Source organism: Tripterygium wilfordii, chromosome 17, assembly GCF_013401445.1.
Source record: "Tripterygium wilfordii isolate XIE 37 chromosome 17, ASM1340144v1, whole genome shotgun sequence".
Taxonomy (NCBI): domain Eukaryota; kingdom Viridiplantae; phylum Streptophyta; class Magnoliopsida; order Celastrales; family Celastraceae; genus Tripterygium; species Tripterygium wilfordii.
In genome coordinates, this window is record NC_052248.1 from 13,124,373 (window position 1) to 13,138,805 (window position 14,433).

At 36.5% G+C, this 14,433-nt stretch overlaps 2 protein-coding genes across 2 annotated transcripts; one reads left to right on the plus strand and one right to left on the minus strand.

Moving 5' to 3' along the window:
• The first annotated feature begins 845 nt into the window (after positions 1 to 845).
• Positions 846 to 9,121, plus strand: LOC119982495 (CCAAT/enhancer-binding protein zeta). Its single transcript, XM_038825911.1, has 16 exons — positions 846 to 1,946; positions 2,474 to 2,549; positions 2,818 to 2,937; positions 3,284 to 3,359; positions 3,844 to 3,912; positions 4,048 to 4,128; positions 4,221 to 4,292; positions 4,842 to 4,934; positions 5,235 to 5,387; positions 5,482 to 5,565; positions 5,662 to 5,805; positions 6,757 to 6,846; positions 7,221 to 7,303; positions 7,387 to 7,773; positions 7,917 to 8,139; positions 8,244 to 9,121. The coding sequence occupies exons 1-16, from the start codon at positions 1,115 to 1,117 to the stop codon at positions 8,997 to 8,999; spliced, it is 3,339 nt and encodes a 1,112-aa protein (XP_038681839.1). The 5' UTR covers positions 846 to 1,114; the 3' UTR covers positions 9,000 to 9,121.
• Positions 8,997 to 10,048, minus strand: LOC119982496 (17.4 kDa class III heat shock protein). Its single transcript, XM_038825912.1, is given in 3 exon segments — positions 8,997 to 9,466; positions 9,550 to 9,656; positions 9,659 to 10,048. Coding segments are annotated over 3 exon segments (456 nt in total). The 5' UTR covers positions 9,753 to 10,048; the 3' UTR covers positions 8,997 to 9,211.
• Between the last annotated feature and the right edge of the window lie 4,385 nt (positions 10,049 to 14,433).

Sequence of the window (14,433 nt, forward strand, 5' to 3'; positions counted from 1 at the left end):
CACTTATTGAATGGGAGTTAAACCTATGACCTCTTACCTTTTGCAATAGTTAATCTTGTCAATTTGTCGCCTAACTAACTCTCTCGGAGTTTGGTGATTTATTTACTTCCAATTTGAGCTTGGTGTATAAGATAACATCAATAAAAGTCTTTCTCACACTTAAAAAATAAAGAAAATATGATTGTTAATGTATAAATATATAACATGTTTTTTTAATATACTAACAATATGAGATATTCAATAAAAGTATTATGATTACAATTAAATATGAAATTAAATTCATGATTGGAAGGCATTTTTAGTACTTTAACATTTATATATGGATACAAATGAAAATTTATAATAAAATGTTAAGATGAATGTCAGAACAATGACATAGACATTTATGTAGCATAGACATTTATGTAGCAATCTAAGGAGCGATTAGAGTTTAAGCAACTTCCTCAAGAGTCGCGACGCGCTGAAATTCCGTCAAATTTATCTTGTTGTCATTAAAAAATTTTGCTATGCGCGAGTTTGATGGCCCATATCATATGTCAAAAGACAAAGTTTCTATTGAGTCGGTTTCGGTAACCAAATAAATAATATTTCAATAATTTTTTTAAAATTTTGTTTTAGCTATTATATGTATCTATCTAATTTATACAAAAAAAGTTTTTTCATTTTCCATTTTTATCTCAATTTTCTAAATATGTATGTCACATTCTGCGGATCGATTAAGCCCATAAAGTGACTCAGTGGGCTGCGTTCGTCCAGTGGGCCATATGTATCAAAATCCATAATCCAAGCAAATTTATGGGCCTGCAACTGCCTTAAGAAAAATCAAATTAATTTTTAGGGTTTTTCAGTATCGAGTGAAACGACTGCTGGCGCCACCGCAACAATCCCAAAAGCAATCGTTGAGGAGGATCGTTGGAAAACCCTAAACCCATACGACCATAACTATAGATTTCTGGCATTCTTGTTTCTTCTGCAATTTTTACCGAGTTTGTTGTTTTTTTTCCTATAACGGAGAGACTATTTCCAGTTAGGAATGAAATTTGAGCTCTAGTTCTTGATACCATAAACTCTCTGTGTGACCTGATTGTGAGTTTTCTGTACACGACTTTTATCAATGGCGAAGTCGAAGTCCAAAAGACAATCAAATGGAGACAATCCTCCACAGAACGACATAGAACTTCTTAAATCAGACGTAGCCTCCTTCGCTTCCTCTCTCGGCCTCTCCTCATCATCATCCGGCTTCAACGACACTGACTTCCGTAAATCTGGCCCCCTCAAACCTCTGAAAAAACCAGCACCTGATAAACCTCGCAGTGATGTCGCCACCACCCGGAATGATTCCTTTGGCGGTAAGCAGGCCAAGAAAAAGCCAGCACCTGATAAACCTCGCAATGATGTCGCCACCACCCGGAATGATTCCTTTAGCAGCAAGCACGGCAAGAAAAAGCCAGCACCTGATAAACCTCGCAATGATGTCGCCACCACCCGGAATGATTCCTTTGGCAGAAAGCACGCCAAGCCTAATTCCAAACTCAAGCCTAAAGTCCTTTCTCTAGATGACAGCAAAAGCTGGAAAATTGATAAGTTCAAAGACCTCCCCAAACTTCCACTGATGAACGCTAGCTCATTGGGTGTGTGGCATCAGGATGCGGTGGAATTGGAAAGCAAGGTACTGGGTGAAGGAACGGAAAGATTGAAATTGGGGGAGGTGGCACAGCGGGGAGTGGGGGGGTGGCAGGGAATGGTGGAGAAGAAACGAGAGGTTGCTGAGCGGCTGATGGCTCAGTATGTGCTGGACTACGAGATGGGTAGAGGAAAAAGTGGGGATGTGAAGATGCTGATTGCCACACAGAGGTCTGGTACAGCCGCAGATAAGGTCTCAGCGTTTTCTGTTTTGGTTGGGGATAACCCAGTTGCTAATTTAAGGTCGCTTGATGCACTCTTGGGTAATATAGCTTGCTTATCTTTTTTCTCTTTTGATCTGAATGGCTTTGCAATATGTGTTCTCTAACTTGGAACATAAGTAGTTAAAATACGTACCGTTGAGAAACAGGGGATTGAGATACTGCATAAGGATCCGAATTATGGGTTCCCCTATATTATGTTTTAAATGGAACATAAGAGTATCCAGAATCCGTATTGATAAATAATTTGTAAATTATTCCGGCGTTTTTATTTATATCTCTAGTTTATTTCTGTGTATCTCTATATTTCTCCCTTGTTCGTTTATCTTATTTGCTTCTTTAGAAGAGGTGACTGCTTGCTAACCTAGTAGCGGTATGCATTAAACTTTCTATTGGACGTACTGCATATTAGTTAACTCCCATCAGATATTTTGATTGTATTAGCGCTATTTCCTATAATTTAAAGTGGATTGGATAATCCAAGTGAATTATTTTTAGTGATATCCTGATTGGTTTCATAGAGGTGAATGAATTGTTTCTAATCAATTCAACAATGTGACAATTTGTAGGAATGGTCACGTCAAAGGTGGGAAAGCGTCATTCTTTGACTGGGTTTGAAGCCTTGAAAGAACTTTTTGTTACGAGGTTTGTGTTTTCCTGTTTATCTCTCTTTCTTTCTCTCTTCGTTTTCTCTCACAATTGAATGGTCCATTGCAAAAGATATAAATCTTTCAACAAAAAATGTTTTTATGTGTGCCAAGAAGTTTTAGTTTGCCATAGGAAGCTATTCATTCTTTGCTTGGAGGTTCAAGATCTATTTTTTTATGCCTCTCACCAACAGTCTATAATGCGCCATTTGCATTAATTTTCTTCAGTGATGCTCTAGTTTAAATTTTTTAACCTCGTGTTGCAGTTTATTACCTGATCGGAAGCTAAAGACCCTACTACAACAGCCTCTTAATAAGCTTCCAGAGAGTAAAAATGGTTATTCCTTGCTACTTTTCTGGTATTTCGAGGAGTGCTTGAAGCAGAGGTATAAACTAATCTAATGACTGGGTTTTTTGAAAATTGCACTCTTCTTATTCAAACTTCAATTGATGGAATTCTCAAATTGTACTACATATATTCCTCTGCTTTACCGCCCCATAATATCGTCCACGTTCATAATTAGTGAGTAAAAAGTTATTTTTTCTTTGAAACGACAGCTAGATATTTCAGATTTCAGCTCATGTTTTACTTATTTTGGCTTAATCTTCATGATTTTCTGTTGGATGTCCATTTCAAGAAGAAAGTCTGTTGAACGTATTTGTGTTTTTTTTTCCTCCTTGTAAAGGGCGATGGTTATGGATTTTTTCATTGTTCTTTCCGTGCTACTGCAGGTATGAACGCTTTGTTTTTGCACTTGAGGAAGCATCAAGAGATATGTTACCCGTATTGAAAGACAAGGCATTGAAGGTCGGTTTCTTCAAGCAATCTTTTTATTCTTCATGCTCTCGATAAATCTTTCTTGTATAATATTATAAATCACCACCATATAGAACGGTTTTCACGATCAAATTTGCTTTCTTCCCAAAACGACTTTTTGAGGGTTTTTTAAAAAAAAAAAAACATTTCTTTGAGAAAATGCAAGAATTCTTTTATTGCATTCTTTAATTCTCTTATATTTTTTATTTTTTTTTGAATGGAAAATAATTTTTGAAAGAGTCATCAAGTGGGTGCAGCAGAGAAAGCCCTTACTTTGTTTCTGCTGAATGCTGATAGTGTTAGAAATTTGTAACTTACAAAAATAAACGTAATATGATCTTAAATCTAATAACATATTATTTAATCTACTATATATAAAGGGTTTCAGACTTTCAGTATGTATTTTCATCTTAGTTTACTCTGAAGAGAATTTTATGTTGATCTAAAATTTCTTGTGTTCCTAATTTTTCTTCAGACTACGTATGGACTGTTGAAGAGCAAACCAGAGCAAGAGCGTAGGTTGCTCTCTGCATTAGTTAACAAAGTAAGTTGGGATTTACATATGGTCCATCCATTTTTGAATGTCAAATTCATTTATTCTGTGAAGGCTGTCTATTTGAAATTGCTATAGCTTTTGAAGCTTATGTTTACTCGTGTTCTTATATTTTCTCAAATTCAGCTGGGAGATCCTCAAAATAAGAGTGCGTCTAATGCTGATTTTCACTTATCAAACCTTTTGTCTGACCACCCTAGTATGAAGGTAAATCCATTACATATGGCTATTTAAAATTCACGTCTTTAATAGGCGAGGTGAATATTCTTTTAATTGATATATCCTTTTCCTTTTCACAGTCTGTGGTGATCAACGAGGTGGATATTTTTCTCTTTCGGCCTCATCTGGGATTAAGAGCAAAGTACCATGCTGTATGTGCACTCGACAATACCTTACAATACTCCTTCAGCATATCTTAAACAAGCTTGAATCAACCTTTTCAATTTTTGCTTTATGATAGTTTATTAAAGTTTGCTTGCTCCAAGGTTGATGAATCTTATATTTTAATCTTGACATTGCATATATTAAGCTTGTTCATCCTGGTGGCGTCGTTGTGCATTCAAGTCCCATTATTATATATCTTAGTGGAGTAAATTTATATTTTGATATTAAACATTGCGTTGGTGATGAAAACAAGTTTGTAGATGGTAGCCACCTTGTGGCCTTTCTCATATGTCATCGTTTAAAACTTTGTTTCCCTTCTGAAAAGGAGTTATATAGGATACTACTAGAAAGATGCTTGTACTTATGGTGACCTACACACTCTTCAGAAGTGCTCATATAAATTTTGAATTTTTTAGTCATGTGGGTTTCAATATAGGCAATGGTCCTTAATATTTTTAGCTCAATTGGGGCCCCATGATGCCTTTTTGTATTTCATTCCAACATTGATATTGTTAATATGCATTTTCTAATCGCAGATAAACTTTTTGAGTCAAATTCGTTTGACTCATATTGGAGATGGGCCGAATGTGGCCAAACGACTGATAGATATATATTTCGCACTTTTTAAGGTATTGGTTCACCTATATTTCTAAACTCTTTCATTTGATTATATGAATGATTTTCATAGTGACACTTCATTTATAATTTATGGATCTGTACGAACATGACACATTAAGTCTGTTCTTTGAAAGTTCATTTTGAGGAGACAATCTATTGCTAGATGAATGCTCCCATCCACGTGGCCTTTTCTTTGACTCATTAGTTAATCAAGCAATATCAGAGTTATCTTGGCTTTAAAAGAAAAGAATGTTCTCTATAGGACTAGAAAAGACTCTTAAAATAATAGTTATTTGCATTTCAAATTTCAGGTACTGATTACTGAAGCAGGTAATAATGAAAATAAGAATAGCAAGGCACAGGATGAAAAGCCTTCTGGTAATTCTGACAAGATCAATAAAGCCAAAAGTTCATCGGACTCTCATGTTGAATTGGATTCACGACTCCTATCAGCTCTTTTAACGGTACTTCTGTCCATTATTGGTTTGCCTAGTTTTTCAGCCATCCTAGAAGTATGTGTTTTTAGCAGGCACTTATTTGTATTCATGATCCATACAGGGTATCAATAGGGCATTTCCATATGTTGCAAGCACTGAGGCTGATGACATCATAGAGGTTCAAACACCCATGCTGTTCCAACTGGTAAGTACAAAGGCTTGCTACTTGCTCTACATAGGCATTGATGGGCACTACTGTACAATGGTGGATAGTTGTCAATGTAAAACCTTAATCATGCAGGTCCATTCGAAGAATTTTAATGTGGGAGTTCAGGCACTGATGCTGCTTGATAAGATCTCGTCCAAGAATCAGATTGTCAGTGATCGCTTTTACCGCGCCTTATACTCGAAACTTCTACTTCCAGCTGCCATGCATTCTTCCAAGGCAAGTAAATTTTGTGTTAGTTTATTTCTCTGTTTAGTTAATGTGTGCCTCTATGACAACGGATGAGGAAAATAATTTGCATTCATTCATCTGATATGCAAGGCCAATTCTTTTTTGATGGCTTTGATAAATGTATGCTGCTATATATCCTAGTGAATCGTCATTCCTTTATTTATGGTTTAAAGTATGTATGCTGCTGTATATCCTAGTGAATCTTCATTCCTTTATTTATAGTTTAATGGTTTTGTTACATTTCAGCGCTAATTCTTTATGTGATGGTCCACAGGCAAATATGAGCTCAAGATATGTTAATCCTGTCATGAACAAAGCATTTGTTGTTTAGAATTGCTGTTTAAATTTATTCGTGCAATTTTTGCCCGACTACTATGATTTTCATGGATGTCAAGGAGAGACCGTTAACATAGTTTCTGAATTAGTTGCAATCTTATTTCGTTGAGAAACCCCAAATTGTTTTTTCCTCTGTAACAAGACCACCATCTTCGCTTTTCTCACTAAGGCAAGAAGTTGCCAACTGCCTCTTTCTTGCATTGCTTTTGAATAATTCCCTTCCCCTATATTCCGGTAAAAGATCTTATTGGTTGGCTTAATACTGATGAATCTTGGATAATCTCATTATGCATGGCTACAACTGACATTTCACAGTTTTTTCAACAAAAATGGTAGGGATCCCAATCATTCATCTTGTCCATTGATTGATGTAAATGTAGGGACCCACAAAACCTGGTGATTAAACCAGGGAGTGACATGTCAATCACTGGGACAACTGGGATCCCTATCACTTTTGTTTTTTCAATGTGAAGTCTTCCCCACTCCCAACTATTGCTAATTCACTACATTTTTATTTTTATGGACGGCTTAATCTGCATTATGCTCTTGTTTCTATTCCGTCTGTTTATTTCCTCTTTATATGATTTCTTCTTTTTTTTTCAGGCAGAAATGTTTATTGGACTTCTTCTGAGAGCCATTAAAAGTGATGTCAATTTGAAGCGTGTTTGTGCATTTTCAAAGCGCCTATTGCAGGTTTGCAATGCACTTTATCCTTTTTCTGCTTCATCCTGTGCTGGATGCTTTCCACTGAGTTTAGAGTTTCATTGTCTCAACAGTTCTTTCCTTGCTATATGTTTTTCCTAGGTTAACTTTATATGTATGTCATTTCACATGTCATGTTCAGATTTCCATCCCTCTGTTATTTTTTGGGTTGTAAATGAATGATAATAATTTTCAGTGATGGAACATAATGTCAATGCTCCCTTAAGATTTTTTTACTCCTGGTTGTTTTAAGCGGGTTGAATTAGTGTGAATTTCTGTAAGGAGAATAATGTTGTCATTTCAATCTTAAGTTGCATCCAATTGCAATATGCCAACATAGATTAACTATTTAGGTTCTTGAATAGGTTGCTCTCCAGCAGCCACCTCAATATGCTTGTGGATGCCTATTTCTCCTCTCTGAAGTTCTTAAAGCAAAGCCACCTTTGTGGTAAGTTTGGTTTATTTGTACCCTTCTGCTGATAAAGATTTATGTACTTACGAGTCGATAGATAACTCCCTTTCTTTGGGCAGGAGCATGGTTCTCCAGAGTGAGTCCATTGATTCTGACATAGAGCATTTTGAAGACATTGAAGAAACTGATAATGAGCCCCCCACTCCATCAAAGAAAGAAGAAACTAACGACGAAGTAGCGCTTGCTGACCATCAGGATAGGGCCAATTCTAATAGTGATGCATTAGAAGATGAAGATGACTCTCCAGAAGACATGGATGACTCTTCAGCATCCTATTCTGAACATGACTCAGATGAAGCAGAGGGGTTGCTTCTGAACAATGACTCAAAAGATCTTTCAGAATCTCGGAGATTACCTTGTGCAGATGGGCTTGAAATTCAAGTATCTGCAACCAAACCTACCTTGCCTGGAGGTTACGATCCAAGACACAGAGAACCTTCTTACTGGTATTTTTCTATTCATCTTTCCATACCAGTCCAAGCATAGGAGACTTGCACCCAGCTATCATTTTTTTTAAAAAAATGAATTTTTATCCATTAAGAAGTGGTTTTGTAGCCCAGTTCTTTACTTTTTTTCAATCAATTGATAGCAATGCAGATCGTTCAAGCTGGTGGGAGCTGACGGTACTTGCTTCTCACGTACACCCATCAGTTGCAACCATGGCTGGAACTCTTCTTTCTGGAGCCAATATTGTTTATAATGGAAACCCATTAAATGATCTATCAATGAGTGCATTTCTAGATAAGTTCATGGAGAAAAAACCGAAGCAAAACACTTGGCATGGTGGTTCCCAGATTGAACCTGCTAAGAAGGTCAGCATCTCTCTATATAGATTTATGTTTTCTCCTAAATATGGGTGATTGAAATACTATTTCTTTCTATCTTTTTGCTGATTCATTTCTGTTTCCCTGCCCAGCTCGACATGAACAATCACTTACTTGGACCAGAAATACTGTCGTTGGCCGAGATGGATGTACCCCCTGAAGATCTGGTTTTCCACAAGTTTTACACAAACAAAATGAATTCCACAAAGAAATTAAAGAAGAAGAAAAAGAAGGAAGCAGAGGAGGAGGAGGCTGCAGAAGAGTTTGTTGGAATGGATGGTGGTGATGTGAGTGATGATGAAGAGATAGACAATATGTTGGACTCTACTGATCTCTCCTTTGAAGAAGCAAATGGTGAGTACGATTATGATGATCTTGACAAAATGGCCGACGACGACGATGAGGAGTTGGTCGGTGACGTTAGTGATGCAGAGATGGACATTCCCTCAGATACTGCTGAGGGATCTGAGGGAGATTTTGAAGCCATTCCTGATAATGTGAGTGTAGACAGTGATGGTGATGATGATGTTAATATAGGGGATGCAGATGATGATAGTGAGGCTGGTGATGATTTTAATCTTAAGAAAAGAAAACAGAAATCTGGTGGTAAGGTGGGTGCATCTCCCTTTGCAAGCCTGGAAGATTACGCCCATCTGTTGAATGAAGATAGTAGTCCTCCTGAAAAGGGATCTAGAGGGGAAAAAAGGTCCAAGTCCAGGTCCAAAAAGAGATCATCATCATCATCATCATCATCATCATCATCTGGAGATGGTCCTAAATTACAGGAATCCGGGAGAAAACGTAAGAAAAAAACCCAGAAAGGAAAGGGAAAGAAGCCATCAGAGTAATCATCAATACTGATTCAGAACAAAATCCTCCATTGTTGTCCTTTTGAGCTCTAGTTATTGAAGTTTAACAATGTGCTTACATTACACAGACTAGACAACAAACTCTTGAATTTGCAACAAAACTAGCTACACTTGAAATCATTACAGTCCAATAGCTAAAAGAGACTTGCAGATTCCAGCAATTAAAGTTTCTTGCTAGAAAAGCAACTGAATCAAGAGATGGCGACTTGAACACTCTTGGGCTTGGGTGCAGGCAGCTTCTCAACAATAACAGTAAGTTCCCCATTCTCGCATTTGGCTGTTATGGCTGAAACATTGGCATTCTCCGGCAATCTCAACTTCCTCGACATCTTTTGGGGTACTTTCCTCTCTAGCCTTATGTACTTGCATCCTTCCGCCTCCACTTCATCATGTTTCCTCTTTCCTCCACTTCGGATCACCAATGTCTTGTCCTCTTCAACCGTAATCTGCAATCCAAATCAGTTTTCACACTAAAAATTTGTTCATTATCAGTAAAATTTCAGTGCAAAATGAGAAGTGATGTTCTAACCTGAATGTCAGACTTGTTCAAGCCAGGCACATCCATGTAGAGAATGTACTCGTTGGGGGCGTCCATGACGTCCACTGGGATGTTGCTCATTCCCTGTTCTTCTCTCGTTCTTCATTAGAACGTCGAGGGAACATGTATTTCTCAATGCTTTCGGGGAAACAGAAGAGATCGTTTACTGCTGACACCAAATCGACGCTGCTCATCTTCCAAGGCCTTAGAAGTTACAATCTCCTGTTCGATCGAACATGATATTAGCAAATGAATCCTAAATTACAGTAATGAACTGGATGAGGATTTGACTTTCTGTTTGATTCCCGAGAAAATTCGAGAGACTCGATTAATTAACAGTGGTTCTGAGATGCGCAACAAAATGCGAAAAATTTCCTAGAAGAGAGAACTACTGAGCGTCAAGCCTGATCAGATTCTCATTATTCGACATTTTCTCGAAAAGAAAGAAGAAAATTAAAAAAAAATGAGAAAAATTAGAGTTAAAGAGTATTCTTACACGGTTTGTTTGGATGAAAGGCACGAGAATTATGAAATAGAAACCCTGAAAAACAAGTTGTGGCGAATTACAGTCCGCGGGAGCTGACTAGTAGCGTATCCCTTCGTTTGGCAGGCGAGAAAATATAAAGAAAGTGAAGGGAAAGTTCGAGACTAACACAGCGAAGGATCTGGAAATCCCATCCCTCTTGGAGGACACGTGTAATGTGTCTGGGATGTTGTGGAACAATCTGATTATTTTAAGGTTTTTATCTGGCAGCACTACAACTTGCCACGTAGCACTGGGTAGTTTTCTTTTTCTTATTTTTGTCCGAGCACCAGGTATTTAGTGCCAGTTTGATGTAATGGGCTGAGGAAGAGAGGCCTGAGGCCCATGGGTCGTGACAGATCATCCCAGGCATGGCGAGTGAGAAAACCGAGGGGAGCTTTAGTCACACCTCAGTTTTTAGTAAGTGTACCCGATTTTGTTGACTTTGCTTTGACTTTATCTTTATTAAGATCTATGCTCTTTACACCCCATCCCCTCACCACTAAATTGAAGCTCAAACCACCATGAACTAAACCCGATCAATCCCAATGAGTTTCGTCCACCGTAATCGTCGAAATCACATTCGAAAGTCTATAACCATCTAGAGAACGGGGGTGTGACTAAAGCTCCCCGTAGGGTAATAAACGCAAAAGGGCCTGCAGACCATATTACCAAAAAGTTTATAAAGCCCAACTGCTTACATATGCTTCATTTTTTCTTTTTCCTCTTTTATAAATTACAATGCAATTCAGAAAATGTTGAAAACAAACTTAGGAAACACATTTTGTTTACTTGCACCAACAATCTCTTGCTACTGTTTGACAAGTCCCCTATTTTGTGGTTTGGGCCAATCCATTTAAACTATTCAGGTATGTCTCTCTTAGTTGAGGTAGATTGGATTATTTTATCATTCATATTAGTGACTTACACCTAACCGATGAAATATTTAAAGTATCCAGGTTTGTCTCTCTTGGTGTTGTCCACGTCCGAGCACCAATCCGATAACGACTATCACGAAATTGAAACCCAAGCCACCACGAACTAAACCCTACCAACCCTTATGAGTTTCGTCCACCGTAATCGTCGAAATCACGTTCGAAAGTCTATGACCATCGCTAGAAAAGTTGTCCGATCCAGACAATTTAGAGTTTTTATAGGTTACTATTAACAAGAGGTATATTTCGTAAATACCGGGGTGTGACTAAAGCTTCCTGAAAACCAATTATATTGGACGGACCGACGGGGGATGTAGAGAGAGAAATTCATGTAGCCCAAGCCCACGTTAACGCATTTGCTATTGCCTATTTGTGCAAATTGGGCTTCTCATTGTAGGTCCATATAAGAAGTTACAAGGTCCCAGGAATGAGTGAGATCTCAGTCATCCCAATAGTGTATGTATCATTCTCTGGTTCAATCATCAAGTTTTGTGGACCCCTACACTTACATCAATCAAGAAACAAAATTCATTATTGGAATAAATTGGGATCCCTAACATTTTCGAATCCTTGGTAGTATTCACTGTAAAGTTGGTCATGACAATTGGAATGGAAATAAATAATTGTTTTTTTTTTTTGGAATTAGTTATTATCCACTGATTTTGATTAGGTATAGCATATGTTTGACTATATTTGACCTTCTGATTCCCTGCAAAATGAATAATAAACTTTCCTCACTTTATCATTGGCATGTGGAGTGGAACGTTGAGATTTTTTTTTAATCGAGAATTCTCAAGTTCAATATGTTCACCGAATAGTTGGATTAGCTCTAAATTCGTACCGTTAATTCAATTCGTTCAATGCTAACTAGATAAGACCGGGCTGAAACCCGTACGAGTTGAACAAAGCCAAACAACGTTTCTTATTTGTGAGTTGTATTTCTTAAACTCTGGTACAAATTTTGTTGATAAATGGACATATTGCCCTTAAAAAAAAAAGGGTTTCCTCACTTTATGAGACAGTAGAATCGCTAGTGAACCACATGCATGGTTTAGGACATGTCGATCTCCTCTAACCACAAACCCCAAATGATTACCAGATATTCCGCACAGCACATGATCGATCAGATCATAAAATCTTAAGAATTTAGATATGCTGGTTCTATTATCACATGATCCAAAACCCCAAAACTATACTCACTGCTCTAGTTTACTAAACCACATGTTGCAAATCCTACTTAGAAGATTTGGGTTCAGACACAATATATTATTCAGTACGTACTTGAAAAGCATATTATTCATTGCATTTGCACATTGTAACGCCAACCAACAATGCCAATCAATCATCAATTTATATATATATAACTGAGGATCCATAAGGCTTCTCCTTAATTCATGGTGCCACGTGGACGCCTCTACAAAAAAGCTTACACATTCTAATTAAACTTGATAAAAAGGAATGATTGACAACTTGAGTGATGAGAATTAATTTAAAAAAACAAAAATGTAATGGACAAAAGAAAAAAATTAAAATATATTGAAAAACTTTAAGACCCATAATGAGGATTTAATGTTTCATGGAAGTGGTTTGATGTTGTTTCAGCTTCACTAAGGTCATGTATTGTTAATTATGAGAGTCTTTTGATATTACTCAATTAATGAAATTCCTTTGTAGTATTTAGTTTGAAAACATTTTGTATGTTTTTGGCATTAATTATCATCATTTTGTGGGAATTTTTGTGTGTTTTTATCATTATTTTTGTGTGTTTTTATCATTTTGTGTATTTTTGATGTATTTTGTGTGTTTTTGTAGTATTTAATTGATGTATTGTGCATGTTTAGAGTTTGGTCAGGTTTAGTAGTCTGTTTGGATTGCAACATATACAACATGAGAGGTTTTTCTCACGCTATATTGTTCTAATGTGTAAGTAAATTCAGCCCATTTGGTTTTGGAACATGTAAGTGGTGACAGGAAAGCATGATAGAATTCAATGAGTTATTGAAGGTCAAAGTGATTATAGGCATAAATCTACCAGTCATACATAACATTTCAAAAATATAAATTCAAAAATCTTATTCTAAAAATATTAAGAATCTTATTCTAAAACTATAATTTGAAAAATATTACGTATGCTACATTGTATTTCTCGACATTGAATGCCATTATAGAGAATGTTGTACTAACTATACAATATTGTCTCATAAACATGCTTTGGTGACCTATAACACTTTGTAGATACTAACGACACAAATAAAAATTGATAAACTCTTAACATACTTATTTCTTATGAATCAATTTCTTACACCCTATTAGAAAAAATTTTTCTTAGCAAACTAAAAAAAAGGTATTGTACATATTTTATCTTCATCTCACAATCATCTCTATTTTCTACAATTAAAACTCTACTCTACTGCTCTTCATGTTAACAAAGTATTGAAAAATTCTCACACATCTCTATTTTCCAATCAAAATATGTGTCGCGCGAAGCGCGGGCATGTAACTAGTACAATAGAATGATCCAAGTGCTGCTTGTGTAATGCATCAAAGGTGAAAATAAGGCACCATATATACGTTATACATGTATTATTACAAAACCTATAACTGATCTGGGACGATTCGTGGTGGTCGGTCGAGTTGGTTGAGGATGAATTATTTCGATTAAGAGATTAAAGTTCAACTCTTTACGTTAATACACAACGATTTGTCAAGGTAATTGAAATGAGTACTGCGTGCAACAATTTAGTTTTGAAAATTCTCTGCACTTGTGAGTTAGGTTATGTTACAGATTGAGGTCATGTCCAACTAGATCAAGTTTTTGCTCTGATATCATATTATAGAAATCCTAGCCCTAACACATCAACATATACTGTCCGTGGTGGGTTACGGGCTCGCATAGATTTATTCTCATAGGTCGTCGTCATTAGTTCTTAAGCCTAGAAAATGCATTTGTTTTGTTAGAGGAGTTGGACTTTTACTTATATGTCACTCGGTTAGGTTATGTAAATTCGATTTGAAATATAATCATTTTTGTTACAGTACATCATCTCATTCTAACCAAAAGAACCAATATTGTTAAATTAGCTAAAATTAGCTGGTGGACGTCATCAACATAGCGTAACTACATTGAATTAATAATGATGTACGCAATTGATTCCACTACTAATAATTCCAAGCAGAAGAAAAAACATATTCCAACCCCTGTTGGACTACCTTTAGGTAGTAGTATTGCTCATTTGCTGTCATAACTTAAGAGGAAAGATATATAGGTTTTGGTAGCAGACACAACTTTAGTTAACTGTCCCTCCTTTGTTTTAACTTTTAAGTATGTAGTTTATATTTAAGACAACAAGTTAAGCAACTTTTGCTAATGTTTGGTGAGGAAAAGCTGGTATACATATATATATATATGTATATATA

Coding starts and splice junctions, on each gene's coding strand:
- LOC119982495 (XM_038825911.1), top strand. CDS start 1,115: ATGGCGAAGTCGAAGTCCAAAAGACAATCAAATGGAGACAATCCTCCA. Junction 2,550..2,817: donor AAAGAACTTTTTGTTACGAG/GTTTGTGTTTTC, acceptor CTCGTGTTGCAG/TTTATTACCTGATCGGAAGC. Junction 4,293..4,841: donor TAAGAGCAAAGTACCATGCT/GTATGTGCACTC, acceptor TTCTAATCGCAG/ATAAACTTTTTGAGTCAAAT.